This window comes from Triticum aestivum, chromosome 5A, assembly GCF_018294505.1.
Source record: "Triticum aestivum cultivar Chinese Spring chromosome 5A, IWGSC CS RefSeq v2.1, whole genome shotgun sequence".
NCBI lineage: Eukaryota > Viridiplantae > Streptophyta > Magnoliopsida > Poales > Poaceae > Triticum > Triticum aestivum.
Genome location: NC_057806.1, coordinates 674328495 through 674346842, shown reverse-complemented (window position 1 = coordinate 674346842; position 18348 = coordinate 674328495). Strand labels below are relative to the sequence as shown.

General features: G+C 44.8%; 1 protein-coding gene across 1 annotated transcript; it reads left to right on the top strand.

The window, feature by feature from the left end:
* Nucleotides 1–502: 502 nt before the first annotated feature.
* Nucleotides 503–8406, top strand: LOC123108347 (uncharacterized). The gene is made up of 12 exons (XM_044530158.1): nt 503–683; nt 1585–1682; nt 1793–1930; nt 2009–2133; nt 2219–2497; nt 2652–2782; nt 3322–3398; nt 4810–4929; nt 5007–5128; nt 5209–5453; nt 5698–5828; nt 8085–8406. The coding sequence occupies exons 2-11, from the start codon at nt 1595–1597 to the stop codon at nt 5747–5749; spliced, it is 1377 nt and encodes a 458-aa protein (XP_044386093.1). The 5' UTR covers nt 503–683; nt 1585–1594; the 3' UTR covers nt 5750–5828; nt 8085–8406.
* The last annotated feature ends 9942 nt before the right edge of the window (nt 8407–18348 follow it).

Sequence of the window (18348 nt, the reverse complement as noted above, 5' to 3'; positions counted from 1 at the left end):
ATTTATACTGTATTGTAGATGTTGCTATTTATTAAAATAATATGGTCAAACATACAAAGTTTGATTTAAGACAAAACCAATATGCAGCATATCGAAGTTATTGGAGATCTGGACGAAAAATGCAAACGGTGCAAATTTTATAATAATATTTCATACTCGGACCGAAAAGACAAATACGTTCACGGAAATAGGCTGACTTCTTTTGTTCTTGGGTCGGCAATTTTTTTTGTGTGTACCTTACAAATCACGGTATTTTTTTGAACGAAATTTTACAGATCCGTAAAGAACATGTATAAGTTTTCACAAAATTTGTTTTGATTTTTTTCTGAAACTTGGAGATATTTTTTTTTCATTTCTTTTGAAATAACGGGCATTCTGTCGTGCTTATAATTCTCTTATCTTATATAATAAATCTCCTCAGATCATATCTGTGTGAGTTATCGTTTAGACCGTTAGATAAAGATCCTGCCACCCAAACTGCATCTCATTGCCCTATACCAACCCCACACAAACTGCCGTCTCTCCCGGCGCCGCCGCCTCGACGGTGCCAGGGAACCCGGCGGCGCCCCCTCCTTCCTCTCCTCGCCGAATCCGTTTTCTACTCCTCCACGGCCCCTTCTTCATCACCGGAACGTTGACGCCCGGACCCAGCGCACCGCCGCTCCTCTGCCACCACGGTCAGGGTGCGTTGTTCCTCCAAGGCTTGTTGTTTGGTCCCCTTGCACCCGGTCGTTCAAAGCAAGGGTTGTTCATTTTGATCTCTTAACTTACGAGGTACCTACCCATCTCCACTCATTTGAGTAAAAATCTTCGGGATCGACATATTGTACTTGAAGTGCTTGTTTTTTTTATTAAAACTTAATGTATACGTGAAGTGCATTGACTAACTGCATTGAATTTGAGAAGTCTTTGATCAAGATATGTGCAGTACTTCCAAGAGAAGAGGGGCCTGAAAAAAACATGTCAGGCAACAACAGGTCAACAGTAAAAATCAGTTTATTTAACAAATACACCAATAAGTGATTTGGCTAGCTGCAGTGAATTTTAACAAACGTAGAAGATGAGATTATAAAAATGAGGAGGTTAAAACAGGACAGACAACGAGAGGTCGACAGCAAAATCACAGTCACTAGAGCTGATGTTTTATTGTATAAAAGGAGTATCAAAGTTGCTAGGGTCACTGCTGGCTTTTAACCCACCCCCTACACTCCTGCAAGCCTGCAGTGCGTGATCGCCTTGCCTCAGGCAGTTCCTTGCTTTTGCCAGCAAGGCTAGTTGGGCAATTTCTTTCTTGGCAAAGGATCCAAGCAGCCCCTTATCAATATCTAAATGACCTTACCTCTAGCAATTGTCTGTCATCTCAGCTAGTTTTGCATTTTCTGTTCAGGTTAGTTGAGGCGTTTGATGTCACCGGGTTTCTTTTTCTGTACACAGCTTCCATCATAGTATATCGATTCATCACATTTGGGATTTTGTTGTAAAATTACTTGTATTTTCAGATACCTGCTAGTGTCTAGTATAACAGTTTTTACAACCATATTCTGCTTGTTCAAAAGGGCATTTGGATTGTTTCATTGACCCCAGGGTTGGGAAGATGCAGAAAACCAAGCGCAAGCGAAGAAGCAACGACATAGGATGCCTTAATGAAAAGAAAAGTGCTAGCAAAACAGTACTTACGCAACGTTAGTCACTGATTCTTCATCCTTTTATTTCCCTGCAAATATTTTTACACGGCAAAACTGCTGTAGCACTCACAATTGCTTACCAGTACCATGTTTTCTTAATTAACTAGGACCCATCCATCCAGATATTACTACCTTTGAAGATGGATTTGGTAACTTGCTTAAATCCTCAAGTTCCTCGAGTGAACTCACCAAACAGATTGAGTCGGAACTCTCAGAGAGTGTTGTCTCCCTTGCTTCATTCGTTGGTAATTATATTGTTACATGCCCATTATTTTCAATATCTGTATTTCAGTAATCAATGTCGAAACTATTATAATCTGTAGGGAGTACAGTGCTATTTGAATGCACAGGAATATTTATTGAGAATTTATGTACTGATGCCACAAGTATTCTGACTTCAGCTAATATAGTTGGGTCTTCAGATTCTGAGATCACTGATAACTCGACGGTTGGTGCTGTCAACTTCTCTCTACTTTTCCTTGCCTATGAATATACTATCATCCTGTTCACCTATTCTTGGTTTATCGATGCAGATTAAAGTGCGTCTTCCCAGTAATCGAGTTGTCATTGGCTTGTTACACCATTGTGATTTCAAGTATAATCTTGCTGTTGTGAACATCAGGCGCGCATGTGGTTTTCAGGAAGCACATCTCAGTCGTAGCCATGGCATGCAATTTGAGCCCAATAGTAAGTTAGTAGCTGTGGGGTGTTGTTTCGACTCAGGCATGTTAAAGTGCACAAATGGGACAGTAATTGGCAATGCAAGCGATGGAGTCTATGAGCTTATGCTCTCCACATATGAAATGAACATGGTGAGGTGCTGTTTTTCTTAGTTCTCTGCATGCTGGAAATAATTAGATGTATATAGCTTAAATCTATCATATACCCACTGGATTATCAGTTGAGATACTATCGATCCCATTTTTCCTGTGCAAATTTTTCATTGTCACTTTATTTTTATGCTAGGCTTGGATTGGGTGCCCCCTTATTGATTTTGATGGGAACTTTGTTGGAATGAACCTCCAAAGTGGCCAAAAGACTATGTTCACACCAGTGAACAAAATTCTTGAATGCCTGGGGTACCTTACGACAGTTAGGTTGGTATTTCTAGACTTGCAGTATTTACAAGCTGTGGCTTCTCTGTTTGGCTTTACCATGCTAGCTTGTCCTCCCATTGTGCTACCCTACATTCCTGTCTGATTTGAATCTTCTGTTTTGGGTGCTAAACTGTATTTTAGATTTACCCAGTAGGGTTTTCTTTGGTACATTTCCATCTTTTTTCTGCTGTTCTCATAGTTGCTTTGCATTTTGTGAACCTGGACGTTTGTGCCATTAGCACCTGGCATGCCGCCCTGCTTTGGAGACTAAACTGAGCTAATAAATTTTGCTAATTAAAAGTGTAATCAAACTTTGGTTTAAACTTTAAAAATATAGTATCGATACTAGAACTTACATTCATGACATCCCTGGAGATTGCTGTGTTGTTTGCTCAATTCTGTTTTGTTGTGAATTATATACAAGACTGTAACCTACTTCCTCCTTTCTGGCCCCTGTTTGATAAATCAATTTGTTAATATTCTTTTGACTTCTCGTCTTTCAGTGGATTAGTCATGATGTGTTTTTGAACAACGTGTAGGGTTGAAAGTAGTCAAGTGGTTGCTGGTATAAAAGAGGCAATCACAACCAAGGCACAAAATGCTGGCATGCTGAAAGGTTAGTTATTTCTTTTTGTGGTATACTTCAACATCTTAGCGATACGATATAAAAAAGGCGTATCAAGTGCTGAAAGCTCCCACACAAGGTAGGATTGGGGAGGCTGGTTCACCCTCCAGGCCACAAGTGGGAAGACTCAACCATTGCGCTAGGCGCGCCCTGCATCTTAGTGATAAGATACATTTGCTAATTGACTCACCTTGTTGTACATATTTCATGCAACGATTATAGTGAACCTTTAATACGTGATGGTTGTCCCCCACCTGCTATGTTACCGAAAAAGGCTTTCGCCCCGCTTTATATATAAAGCAAAGATCATCAACAAACCCGGTACAAACGCAGCAACACCACCCCAACCACTACAAGAGCAACCGGAGATCTCGGCCGTGAACACGCCACCGCCAAGAGGTGAAGCCGCATACGGCGAACCGTGTGCTCCAAGGCGGCGCCTTCAGGAAGGGAACGACACTGGAGCGCCGCCACCGCCCGACACGAGGGTCAGGGTTTCCCCTGAAGCAACACGACGGGCAATGAAAGCCGCGACGACGCCTTCAAGAAGGGAACGATTCGCCGCCGCCGGTCCGTTCGAAGATAGAGCAGGTTTTCACCCCGGCCGATAATCACCACCACCGGACACCACACCCCGGCAACCATGCCGCCCACACGGCCATGGTCACCCGGCAGCACCAAGCTATGGGCTCCGCCCACGAGCACCGCGCTCCCACCACCAGGGCCGCCGCCCTGGCATCCAAGACCTTGACACCACCTCACCCGAGACCAGCCGCTACTCCAACCAAAGAGACGAGTGGAAAGGCCTCGTCTTTCGCACCCCTGGGCGACCCCCAGCGCCGAAACCTAAGAGGCCGGCCGAAACTGGCCTCCATCGTCCTGTCCTGCTGCACCGGGCGTGAGACGGCCTCGGTCCTGCTGCCGGGCGCGAGACGAGGTCGGTCCTGCTGCCGGGCGCGAGACGAGCTCGGTCCTGCTGCCGGGCGCGAGAGGAGATCAGTCCCGCAGCACCGGGCGCGAGACAGGCGATGGACCGCAGCTGGGAGAGGGCCAGCCCTTTGCCGAAGGTAGCATCCGAACGCCGAGGAGAGGAATCGAAGGCCAAAACAGGCCGCTTCCCGACGGGCCGACGCCGGAGATGACCGTCCGCCGCCGTGAAACGACCCAAACCACCGCCATGAGCCACCACCACGCTGTGGCAGCCCACATCCATGTCGGGACCCCGAGGGGTAGCCCCGAGCCGCCCTGCAGCGGCTGTGGTGCGCCGCCGAGGCCGCAGCCCGCCCACCTGCTATGTTATGTGGTGGCGAGCTGCTGCTGTTAATTTTTCTGGGTATGCCTTTAATGCTGCAACCGCTTTATTTGAGGAGTGCCAACTGACATGCCATGTTTCTTTAAACAGATGGTATGCATGAGATTAACTCTTTTGAAGAGGAATTCGTGGACAATATCTGGAGCACACTCAGTGAAGATGTTGCAAATACTATGGCTGGATGTGTTGTCTCACTTGCTTCATTCAATGGTGATTGTGTTGCGATATTCTCTCTTCTATTTCTCTTATTTCACCGATTATTAAAGACCAAATTATGATGTGTGCAGGAAAGGCAAAGTGTTTTGCTTGCACAGGCCTAATTATAGACTGTAATCCCGTGAGAATTCTTACTTCAGCAAGTTTGGTTAAAATTTCTGGCGATGAAAACAAGATTGATGATAACTTGCAGGTTGGCACTGGTAGTGCATATCATTGTTTGTGCCTTTTGTTTGTCTGTTTATGAACCAGTTTATAACCTTATCATTGCAGATTGAAGTGTACCTTAATAATACAGAACAAGTCACGGGGACATTGAGACATTATGATCTATGCTATAATGTTGCGGTTGTAGAGATCATGGGTTCCTGCGGTTCTACCGCAGTGGGATTGAGGAGGCATATTTCTTTCACCCCTAATATGGAGGTTTTAGCTGTAGGGCGTCTCATTGAACATCGGAAACTAATGGCCTCAAGAGGGGTGTTAATTGACAGAAAAGGCAAACTTGCTTGTGAGAGGTATATTTTGCCAACACATGTTTCACATGAGGGAAAATAATTATTTGTGTTAGAAGTATGATCAACTCATCATTGAATATATTTAACTTAATCTGTAATTAATTACACATATCATATTTTTTTGGTATGTGATAGGCTTGGCGAGTCAACGTAAAAACTCAGCCACTCTTATGGAGATGAAACCGAAAAGATCATATTTTTTTGCACCCCCTTTTTCTGGTCACTCATGTTTTTCTTTGTCCAGGCCGGAATTGGAGGGCCTCTTATTGATGCTCGAGGGAATTTTGTTGGTATGAATTTCTTCCATGATGAAGAAACCCCGTACCTACCGAGGGAAAAAATTCAAGAAGTCGTGAGACGTTTCGATGAAGAACGGTATGCCCAATCTTTTTTTGTCATAGTGTAATGTTCAGGTTTGTGTAAGCTCTTTTTGATGCCTGATTTACATGTAGTTGTACATGGTTTTTGTGTTCCAACAACGTCCACGGTGTTTACAAATTTTCACCTCCTTACCATCCCAACATTACTTTTTTTGAGAACATCCCAACATTACTTAGGGATATCTTGTTTGGACATGAAAAAGGGCCCACACAGTTGACATGATGATGATCACTTTTCCTCATTTGGGCTCCAATCTATGGATTCTTAGCTACTCCCTCTGTATAGATGTATAAGAGCATTTAGATCACAAAAGTAGTGATCTAAGCACTCTTATATTTCTTTACGGAGGGAGTAGAAGCCAACAGTAGAGACTATATAGTAGCCCGAAGGCCTTACTGATGCACCTTAAAGTAGAGTAGGGACCAATGGAGAGTAATGTTGCTTTGAATGCTCCAAGGAAATGAAGGAACAATATCTGAAATTTGAGTGCTAATTCAACAATTTGAAAATTCCCTCTGATATCTATCTAGTCTAGTTACTAAGCTTCCATGATCTCCTAGCCTCTGGTGGCTTGGGGGTTGTGTAGGGCATTTTTAGGCCCGTTTGTCAATGTGTATCTCCTTTTTGTCCACTTGACACTAACGGCACGACGTGTAGCCTTGTAATGCCCCTTGCCACTATACCATATGCTGCACAGTCAATAATTAACAACTCAATTTACCGCAAGCAACGCTTAATGCTACAATTAATGCTTAATTAAACAGAAAAAGAACATATTATCTCATGCTTATGAGCCAATTTATAAACCGGCCAGGAGGGATGCCTCACCAGACCAAAATGTTATGCATGCGTACTATGCAAAAAAAGAACTAACTTTTGCATCTTCGAGGTTTAAAAAGCCACCACCAACAGATGATATAGATATAAAAAGTTTACATCACCTGGCCCAAGTGATGTAAAATATAACATCTGGAGATGCAAATTTGCATCTCCACGCCGGCCCTTGTTCATTTTTCCCCACCGTACGTCTTCTTTCTCTTGCCACCCGCTGATATGCCGTCGTCGCCCGCCCAGCCACCGCACCATGCCGCCGTCGCCCTGCGCTAGATCCGGCCGCCAACCATCCCCGTCGTCGGTTTCGCGACTCCACCGCCACCGCCCGCCCAGCCACCGCACAATGCCGTCGTCGCCCTATGCTAGATCTGGCCGCCAACCACCCCCGCCGCCGGTTCCGCGACTCCACCGCCGCCGCCCGCCTCGAATCGGGCCTGATTCGCCACCGCCTCTCCCGATTCTCCACCAACATCGTCTGATTCGCCCCCGCCAAGCGCCCACCCCGAGCTCCCAATCCACCGTCGCCCGCCTTGAAGCCCCCGCCCCGAGCCCTACCCCCCTCTGCTGCCCGATTCACCAACGCCGCCGCCGCCGCTCGATTCTCCTTCGCCGCCTGATTCACCACTGCGAAGCCCACCCCCCGAGCCCCAATCCGCCGCCGCCTGCCACCTAGCCTTCGCCCCAAGCCCCCACCCCACGACGCCCGCCACCAAGCCCCCGCCCCGGCCCGAGCTCCCACTCCACCGCAGCTGCCCAGATTCGACCGTCGCGCCGCGGCCGAAGATCCCGAAGAGAAAAACGAGGTTCTTCCGCGTGCGGGTGAAGCCATCCAACAACTTCGGCATGGAGTTCTATGACGAGGGACGCTGCTTCTGCAGCACGTACTACACCACTGACAAGGCCGTGCGTGCTTACATTGGAAGCAAGGAGTCAATGGGAAACATGAAGGAAGTTAGCAATTTGGCCTCTTGCATCCAACCAGAGTGTAATTATGATTATAGATTTACCATTCTGTTCTTCCAATTTTGTAATATGTAATAACCATTGAGCAAGAAATTAAGCTCGGGCGTAGAACGAAGCTCACACAAAAATTGTTCATTAATTTCCACTAGACAGATACTTTTATAAAAAAGTTTGAACATGATTGCCACTGCTATATAGCACAATTAAATGACTTACACACGGCGAACCAACCAAACAAAATAGACCGTGTATAAAATAAACATAAGGGACTTAACCCACGACCGAAGAATAGGCACGGCAAAGCGCGCGTCGTGCTCTAGTTTTTATCAACACTAAAAGTTGGTCCCAAACAAGGCCTAGAGTTGAAAGCTTGAACCATTAGACCCCTCTCATTGATTAATCTGATTCAATTATATGATGTTAAACCAATTTTTCTTCCTTTTTATTTTGTAGCGCGAATGACGGTTGGCCTGAACCAAGACATCGTTATTTTATACCAACTTGGTACCCTGTACCGTTTGGTTTGTTCCCAGACGACGACGTGTACGTTGATAGTTTAGACGATTTATATTCAAAGTATGCTTGGCATATGTAGTGAGACTATTTGTTGGTTGTGTGTAGCTGCACTCTATCAATTACCCTTTTGAATCCGAGACTACTAATGAGCGAAATCGTTGTTCAGTTATGTGTTTATTTCTACCAACCCCCTTGTATTTCAGATATACATGGTTGTCCAATAAGCTTTACTTGGATTCTTGAGTTATTTGTTTGGCAATTACAACCGCTAATCGACTGTTTTATTTTGATTCTATGTCCAACACTCGTTGTAGAATGTCGCTTCTTGCGTATAATATATCATTTTGAGGAATCTCTTATACGTATATTCATCATTCATCTTGAGAAACTCTCTCATTAATCACGTGAAACTCCTTCAAGAACTCTGTTGGCGACCGAGACTTGCGTCGATCGATTGATGTCTTGACAGCTCGCACATGCATCGGGTTGAAAGTATACATACGTAGGGCATATGAGAATACAAAACTGCTGTGCACATGACGTTTCGTGGTCAATTTGCAAACGACAGTCCAATAGCGGTATAGAAGTTTGCTGGACAACTGTGTCGGCCGTTAATCGGCCGGAGCTATATCGTTCGCAGAATATATTTTTTGAAACTGTGATGATTTTTATAACAAATTTAGAATCTATACGCCCTGATGCAGAAAAATCAAAAATATCACCCGGTCGGCCTCCAGTTGGCCGAAGAAGGGCTATTCGGTCTGCGGTTGCCCGAAGTGGGCTCTTCAGCCTCCCATTGGCCGAAGTGTGCCCCAACTGGACCGAAAAGGAGTTGTCAGTGGCCTGGCGACCGAAGAGGTGGGCTTCAGCCTACCGACGACCAAAGAGCCCGGCCTACCAGCGGCCGAAAAGATCTTTGGCCTACCCGCGACCGAAGAGGTCCGGATAAAGCCGACGCAGCCATCTTCTTCCTCTGGCTGCCACAGGGGCGGACCCAGCGCACGAGCGTTGGGTTCAGTTGAACCCAACGATATATTTTTTGGCCGGGTATATGTATACATACGTACGTGCTTGAACCCAATCAAAAATAAGGATTGAACCCATTAACTTAGGAGGCAACGCTTAAGTCCAAAAACCCACACTGCACCCTTCCGTGCCAGCCTGCTAGGCCTGCTCGTGTCCTCCTGCCCCTGTTTCCTATTCTCATGTGCGTGTGTACAGATTTCTCAAAAAAAAAAAAGTGCGTGTGTACAGGGGCAGCGAGAGCAGGGTGTCACTCTGTCTTGGCTCGCTAGGTGCGAGCAAGCCCGCCTGGGTACGAGTCCGGAGGAGACCTGGGTGTTTATGCTGCATTTGGATGTCCGTATTAGGCTGTTGAATTGGATTTGGTAATGGGCTGACCCTAATACAGACGTTTGGATGTACTCTGAAACAACCCACTGAAACGGAAACGAATACGCTGGAGTTTTCGCTCGTACGCGCCCACCCATCGCGCCAATACAGAGGCTTGGACCTCTGATTTCGCCTGAATTGCTTCCCTCCCGCAAAACAAAACGTTTCGTCAGTTCTTTCCTCCCCCTACCACGAGACAGAGGGTTCGAGAGAGGAAACCGCCGCCAGGCAGATCGACGGCGGCACCCTCGCAGATCCACCACGCCGGCCAGCGTAGGTATGGTCGCCGCCTCCCCTTCCCTTCTTCCTTTGCCGCCGTCCCTTCCCCTCCTCCGGCGCTGCCCCTTCTCGTTCTCTCTGGCCCTGCTCGCCGTGGCCAGATCGGATCTGAAGCCAACGGCGGCAGTCCACTCCGGCGCCGGCCCTTCCTTTCCTCTCCAGCCGTGCGGTGGACCACTCTGCCGGTGCACATCTCCTCTCCCTCGGACCACCTCCTGGGCCGCCCCTTCTTCTGCGTGTCCAGCCAGCCCCTTCTTCATCCATGATTCTTCCCTATCTCCAAGCAGCCTACTCTGTTTCCTTTTCTTCCCAGCCCTCTTGTCAATGATTTGCTGAGCACTGATGTATCCTCTTGTTGCAGGTTGGATTAAAAGTTGGAAGCCATCTAGGCCAACCTGAGGTATGAATCTGCAATTTTGTGAACTATGCTTGTGGTGGTCTGATGCATATGCTTGTCTTATGATGAATTTGATGCATGCTTATGTATGATTTGATGCATCATGGTCATACAATTTTGTGAACCTTCAATGCTTGTGGTGGTCTGATGCATATGGTCATCTTGAATGATGCATGGTTATATTGAAATTAGCCCAAAGTTAACATAATATATCTACATTGTAGCTGCATGTCACAAATGAATTTGATTGCTTCCATTACCGAAGAGAACAAAAGAAGAAAAAGGAAAAGGATCATCTTGACAGCGATGTATGTTGAGTCAGTTTGTCTTGGCCTAGCTTATCTTAGTACGCAGAGAGTACCGAAGAGTTTGCGATGCTTTAGTGACGAAGAGCTTCGATATGTTCATAGGAAGTACTTGCTGAAAGAAATGTACAATGGGCACTTAACCAAAAGGAATTTTCATGATCTTTGCACGATGTTGCGTATGAAGTGTGGTCTGGAAGATAGCGTATATGTCACTGTAGAAGAAAAGGTTGCTATGTTCTTGTTGGTGGCTGGACATGGTATTAAAATGAGAGTGTTGCGTGGCACTTACAAGCGTTCTTTAGAGACTATCAGTAGGCACTTCTCGAATGTGTTGACAGCCATTCTTTCCCTAACCGGGAAGTTTATCAAGCTTCCTGATCCTTCTATTGAACCTCCGGATGATTACAAATGGAAGTGGTTTGGAAATGCCTTGGGAGCACTAGATGGGTGTCATGTTGATGTTTCTGTCGTTGCGGCTGACGAAGGGAGGTCAGGAACAGAAAGCAAGATATCACCACTAACATGCTAGGTGTTGTTGACTGGAACATGACATTTCTTTATGTTCTACCTGGCTGGGAGGGATCTGCATCTGACTCCAGAGTGTTGCGTGATGCAATGAGAAATGATCGTCAAGATGCATTTGTTATACCTCATGGTATGATTGTTTCTCTTGGCATTTTGTTTCTTTTTGTGTTAATGTTAGCTAAATCTAATTGCTGCACCATAGGAAAATACTACCTAGTGGATGTTGGCTACACCAATGGACCTGGCTTTCTAGCTCCATTCAGATCGACTAGGTACCACTTGAAAGAGTGGGTCTCAAGTCAACAACAACCCCAAACTGACAAAGAGTTGTATAACTTGCGTCATTCTCGGGCTAGAAATGTTGTGGAGAGAACTTTTGGCCTATGGAAGAAAAAATGGGCCATTCTACGAATTCAATCTTTCTTTGACATAAAGGACCAGGTAACAAGTATCCATATGGTGTTGAATAACATATGGACTGTATGACATGCTAATTTAAATATAAATCATTGCAGCTTCGAATTATTAATGCTTGTTGTGTGTTACACAACTTTGCAAGGGATAGTCAGCATATGATGGATGATTTATTGCTGCAAGAAGTTGATGCTGACCTAGCAAATTTGGAACATGAGCCCGTGGACGACACTGACTTGATTACATCTGTTCAAGTCACTAATGAATGGACCAACTTTAGGCAACAATTATCGCAAGACATGTATGCTGAATACCTTCTCAGGCATGCTGAATTAGAGATGGCGTAGTTAGTTGATGGTGGATTAGTTAGTGGATGTGCCTAGGTGGTGGTTGTCTCATTTTTTGTAGTGCCTAGGTGGTGGTTGTCTCATATTGGTAGTGCCTAGGTGATGATGGTAGCTTGCTGATTGTCTTTTGTGTGATAGCTCGGCTGACCATGATGGTGCCTTGTGTGGTCTTTTGTACATGCATCATCTTCATATTAATATATATGTGATGGATTTTCTCGAAATTTGCACTCTCATTCAGCATTTATTTGACTTAAAATACTTTTTTTCCTTTGTGCAAAAATGTTATTCTTTGTAGCAGCATGGCTGAAGGAACTGGTACTGGAAAGAGGACTTATGTCACATGGGATGATGAGATGGACGCTGCCTTGCTTGAGGTACTTGTTCATCATCACAACATGGGTGACCATTCACAAAATGGATGGAAAGCACATGTGTACAGTGCAGCTATCAAGAATGTGAAGGAGAAGTGCAATAAGGATATCGCGAAGAACAACATATTAGGAAGGCTTAGGACTTTCGACAATCAATTTGAAATCATTAACAAGATCCTTTCTCAAAGCGGTTTTGGTTGGGATTGGGTCAATAATAAGCTATCCATTGATAGCGACGATGTGTGGACTAAATATTTGGAGGTAACTGTTGGGGAACGTAGTAATTTCAAAAAAATTCCTACGCACACGCAAGATCATGGTGATGCATAGCAACGAGATGGGAGAGTGTTGTCTACGTACCCTCGTAGACCGAAGCGGAAGCGTTGATGCAATGTAGAGGAAGTAGTCGTACGTCTTCCCGGTCCAACCGATCCAAGCACCGTTACTCCGGCACCTCCGAGTTCTTGGCACACGTTCAGCTCGATGACGCTCCCTGGGCTCCGATCCAGCAAAGCTTCGGGGAGGAGTACCGTCACCACGACGGCGTGGTGACGATCTTGATGTTCAACCGTCGCAGGGCTTCACCTAAGCACCGCTACAATATGACTGAGGTGTAATATCATGGAGGGGGGCACCGCACACGGCTAAGGAACGATCACGAAGATCAACTTGTGTGTTCTAGGGTGCCCCCTGCCCCCGTATATAAAGGAGCAAGGGGGGAGGCCGGCCGGCCCTATGGGGCGCGCCAAAGGAAGGGGGGAGTCCTCCTCCTAGTGGGAGTAGGACTCCCCTTTCCTAGTCCAACTAGGAAGAAAGAGGGGGAAGGAAAGAGAGGGAGAGGGAGAGGGAAAGAGGGGCCGCGCCCCCCTCCCTAGTCCAATTCAGACTCCCCATGGGGGGGGGGGGCGCCACCTCCTGGGCTGCTGCCCTCTCTCTCCCCTCAGGCCCACTAAGGCCCAATACTTCCCCAGGGGGTTCCGGTAACCCCTCCGGCACTCCGGTTTTCTCCGAAATCACCCGGAACACTTTCGGTGTCCGAATATAGTCGTCCAATATATCGATCTTTATGTCTCGACCATTTCGAGACTCCTCGTCATGTCCGTGATCACATCCGGGACTCCGAACAACCTTCGGTACATCAAAATACATAAACTCATAATGAAACTGTCATCGTAACGTTAAGCGTGCGGACCCTATGGTTCGAGAACAATGTAGACATGACCGAGACACGTCTCTGGTCAATAACCAATAGCGGAACCTGGATGCTCATATTGGTTCCTACATATTCTACGAAGATCTTTATCGGTCAGACCGCATAACAATATACGCTGTTCCCTTTGTCATCGGTATGTTACTTTCCCGAGATTCGATCGTCGGTATCTCAATACCTAGTTCAATCTCGTCACCGGCAAGTCTCTTTACTCGTTCCATAATACATCATCTCACAACTAACTCATTAGTTGCAATGCTTGCAAGGCTTATGTGATGTGCATTACCGAGAGGGCCCAGAGATACCTCTCCGACAATCGGAGTGACAAATCCTAATCTCGAAATACGCCAACCCAACATGTACCTTTGGAGACACATGTAGAGCACCTTTATAATCACCTAGTTACGTTGTGACGTTTGGTAGCACACAAAGTGTTCCTCCGGCAAACGGGAGTTGCATAATCTCATAGTCATAAGAACATGTATAAGTCATGAAGAAAGCAATAGCAACATACTAAACGATCGGGTGCTAAGCTAATGGAATGGGTCATGTCAATCAGATCATTCAACTAATGATGTGATCCCGTTAATCAAATAACAACTCTTTGTTCATGGTTAGGAAACATAACCATCTTTGATTAACGAGCTAGTCAAGTAGAGGCATACTAGTGACACTCTGTTTGTCTATGTATTCACACATGTATTATGTTTCCAGTTAATACAATTCTAGCATGAATAATAAACTTTTATCATGATATAAGGAAATAAATAATAACTTTATTATTGCCTCTAGGACATATTTCCTTCAGTAACTTCTATACATTTGCATTTTTTAATTATTTTTTTGTATGTAACAAAACAGGGCAACAACTTTACTTCTCTAATGGGTGTATTGTGCAGGCTAATAAGAAGGAGAAAGCATTAGCTTCTTACAAGACCAAAGTAGTGAAGCACTGGGAAGCCATCTCTACCATATATTTAAAAGATCATGCGGACGGTGAAGGTGCCAAGACATGTGCTGAGACTGCTGCTGAGACTGCTGCAGATCTAGAAGAAACAATTGAAGTCTCTCCAGAAACGGTACCAAAGAGACCACGAACAGGTGATGCCATTATATGCATGATTGGAGAAATGAGGACTACTTTCAAGGATGCTTTGAAGACAACTGATCCACTTCCATTGCCAAAGGTTACTACTCCTTCTGAAATACTTGCTGCACTTGAGTTGATACCAGAGTTGGCAGAAGTAGACATGTTGCACTCTTACAGAAAGTTGATTCTTAATGAGCGCTTGTTTGAAGCTCTAATGGAGCTTCCCATGCACATGAGGAAGGCTTGGCTGCTATTATTGCCTTGAAGTTATGATTCCTGTGTCTTGTTAAACTTCTTGGAACTATGTACTATTTGGTGTGTTATGATTCCTTGAACTATGTATTATTGCCTATCTGAACTATTTGGTTTGTTACATTTGGAACTATGTACTATGTACTGTTCAACTTCTACTTATTTTAACAATTGTGATGTTACATTTGGAACTATGTGCTGTTGAGAATTTGAGACATCTATTTAAACTATATGTGTTGTACTGTGTTGGTGTAAAATTATTTTTGATTCTTTTTGTGTCAATATTATATGATGTCATCCTCGATTTCTAGAATAATTGATGATAATTTTTACTATATAATCATCCAATTATAGTCATACAACTACTGTTTTAATGCATATAGTAATGTTGCTATGCAATTCCAGTGTTTGACATCCAAACACGATTCTGTATTGAAACCTCAGGACGATTCCGTGAGCCAATTCGATATACATCCAAACAATCGAATTCGTATTCATGTCCATTACAATTTCCTGTCTGAATTGGAATTGAAACCAATACAATACATAGGCCTTCAATACAGACATCCAAACACAGCGTTAGAGAATTCTTTCTACAAAGACTAGCAAACATGACCGTGCGTTGCACCGGAATAAAAAAACATCACACGACTCTAAACATGACCAAGACAGAAGAAAAACTCCATGCGACTCTAAAAATGACTCTGAGCCCTCCCCTCCCTCTCACACACACGTCCTCTATTTCAACAGGTCACGCACCCATGTCCTTGCTTTATATAAGAGCTAAAACGGTAATTAAAAACCTATTCTCCATATTACTACAACATGCAGAAGTTGAAAGGCTAACGAAAAAAAAATATTGACTGGTTGCAAATTATAGTTAACTAAAAACAACAAATAAAGTACGAATAATCATGTTTATCTATAAAAAATTAGGTAAACAAATGGTGTTGGGCTCTAACAAAATGTTAAAAAAAATAAGCATTAAGTTATTCTGAAAATTCTAAAAGGAAATTTCTGGAACACACGTGCTTTGGTACATTGATTTGCTACAAAATTATGTGCACCAACCACTACAGAAGAGGCACAGCATTGAGGAATTTCTGGCATAACACACCCAGGTAAGATCACACGCACAACCAACTATTGCTAAAGAAATATCTTGGCTTTCAAAGAAGCAAAAGAAGTAAACTTATGTTATATAATATGTAACAGAACCATAGAGAGTCCAAGAACGCACCAATGCTCTGCATCAGAACGTTGTATGGTATCCAATCAACTCAAGTGCGTGTAGCCAGTGATGGTTTTGGTCAGTTGACAGTGACCCAATCAGCATAGTGCTAAATGACTGGTCAGATCGATTAGCACATAAGTAATCACAACAATTGATGTATAAACATCTACTTTGGATGATCATGTGCATGCATACCTGTAGACGTGAACTCATGTGCTGGCCTGAAAGCCTTCCTGCAATCATCAAATAGGATTAACCAGTAACCAAGATAGTCTGCAGCTCCGCTTAATAATAAAATGGAGCGGGGGGAAACCCCTTTCGATCAAAAAAAAAAAACAAGATAGTCTGCAAGGTTAATAGGTATATGAGGTTTTCATCTGGCGAGTATCCATGTGTAGCTAGCTAACCTCCAAAGGAATCAACCCAGCAACTTGCCATGTTCTGCTGTCTTGTAAAACCAAAAGCTCGGAAGTAATCAGGAAGAGCCCTTCTTTTTGACACGGAATGGCAGGAGCTCTGCCTATGCATTGAAGTTCAGGAATGTGCAGGGAAGTGATACAGATCCAAGAAAAGGGATGGGAGCAAAAGGAAGAAAAAAAGAGCGATCACCAGCAGGCAGGCGGTGCCTGTACAGGGGCGAGACACTACAGTGTTAAATTCATCAGTAGAGCCCTTGCAACGGGTGAACAATTCAAAATCATCAAATTGCACGAATCAGCCATCAATTTTACAAATAAAATAATATTTATTAAGAATAACACATGCAAGGGAGAGAAGAACAGATGCACTGACGGCCAATTAGTCACCCCGAGGGAAAAGATAGCAGATGACGAAATAAAATTAAAGCCAGGCGTGATTCACCATAACATGCGATAGGGCAACAGCAGCATCGGACGCTGCATCGTCACAAGCTTTGCTCCATGCCACTTCAAGTTATGTGCAGACACTTACCGCCGTAGCTCTCCGCAACCTGCGCATCATCTTGTTTCAATAGGCGCTCCTCCTCATTTAGATCGAAGGGCTCCACTCGGATCCGATTCCTTCTCACGCGCGCCAGTGGGGGAAGGAGGTGGAGGAGGTCGGCGGTGGCTGCGCAGCTTCATGGCGACTGCCTACCCAGTCAAACGGGGGCGACGGGGCGATTTGAGGTCAGGCAGGTGGGGGACGACTGGACGATGCGATTGGGCTTGGTGGTTTTTGTTTCGTTGGGCCAAGCGTTGGATATGATGATATGTCCGATACAGTCAGGCCTTTCCTTTTTATGGGAGCAACTAGTTAACGAGCGCTCCTTGGGGAGTCTCGCAACGATCAGCGTCACTTGGCGCGCTCTCAGCCATTCGCCACGTGTCGCGCTCTGGACGCTTCCTTCGGATTTTGCTTTTTTATTTTTCCGCACGCGTTTTCGGCTTTTTAAACGGTTTTTTGACGTTTTGGTTTCTCCCCGGTCTTTCTTAGCTTCTCGAGCAAAAAAAAATTCGAATTTTTTTTTCACGAAAAAACGCATTTTCTTGTTTTTTTCCTTTCGCGAAAGTCACGGTTTTTCTTCCGCGAGAGGTACGGTTCTGCTTTATCGAGAGTCACGGTCGTGCCTTTCGGAAACGAAAAAAAACACGTTTTTTGTTTTTTTTTCTTTCGCGAGAGTCACGGTTTTTCTTCCGCGAGAGGCACAGTTGTGCTTTCGCGAGAGTCACGGCCGTGCCTCTCGGAAAGGGAAAAACAAAACGTGTTTTCTGTTTTTTTTTCTTTCGTGAGAGTCACGGTTTTGCGGCACGGTTGTGCTTACGCGAAAGTCACGGCCGTGCCTCTCGGAAAGGGAAAAAAAATACGCGTTTTCTGTTTTTTTTCTTTCGCGAGAGTCACGGTTTTGCTTTCGCGAGAGGCACGGTTGTGCTTTCGCGAGAGTCACGGCCGTGCCTCTCGGAAACGAAAAAAAACGCGTTTTCTGTTTTTTTTTCTTTCACGAGAGTCACGGTTTTGTTTCCACGAGATGCACGGTTGTGATTTCGCGAGAGGCACGGGCGTGCCTTTTTCGGAAAGGGAAAAAACCGTGCTCCCGGTTTGGTTTTTTTGCCCGGTTTTTTTTGGTTTTTTCGTAAAAAAAAAGTTTGTCAAAATCTATCAACATGGGATCTAGTTTTGAAGATCTCGACGCGAGGAATCCAATGGTGAAAACGGTTCGAGATTTGGACGCACGGTTTAAGAGATAAAACATTTTGAATAAACGGATCTACGAAAAAAGCGAAAACTCACAGATTGCAACAAGTGGCGTGCTGCATGTGCACCACTTGTCGCGACCTGGTAAAGTGGAGTGTTCTTTGCAACGAATACTCATTAATTAGTGATTTTCGCTTTTTTTATCCATTTTTCTCTTGTATGTAA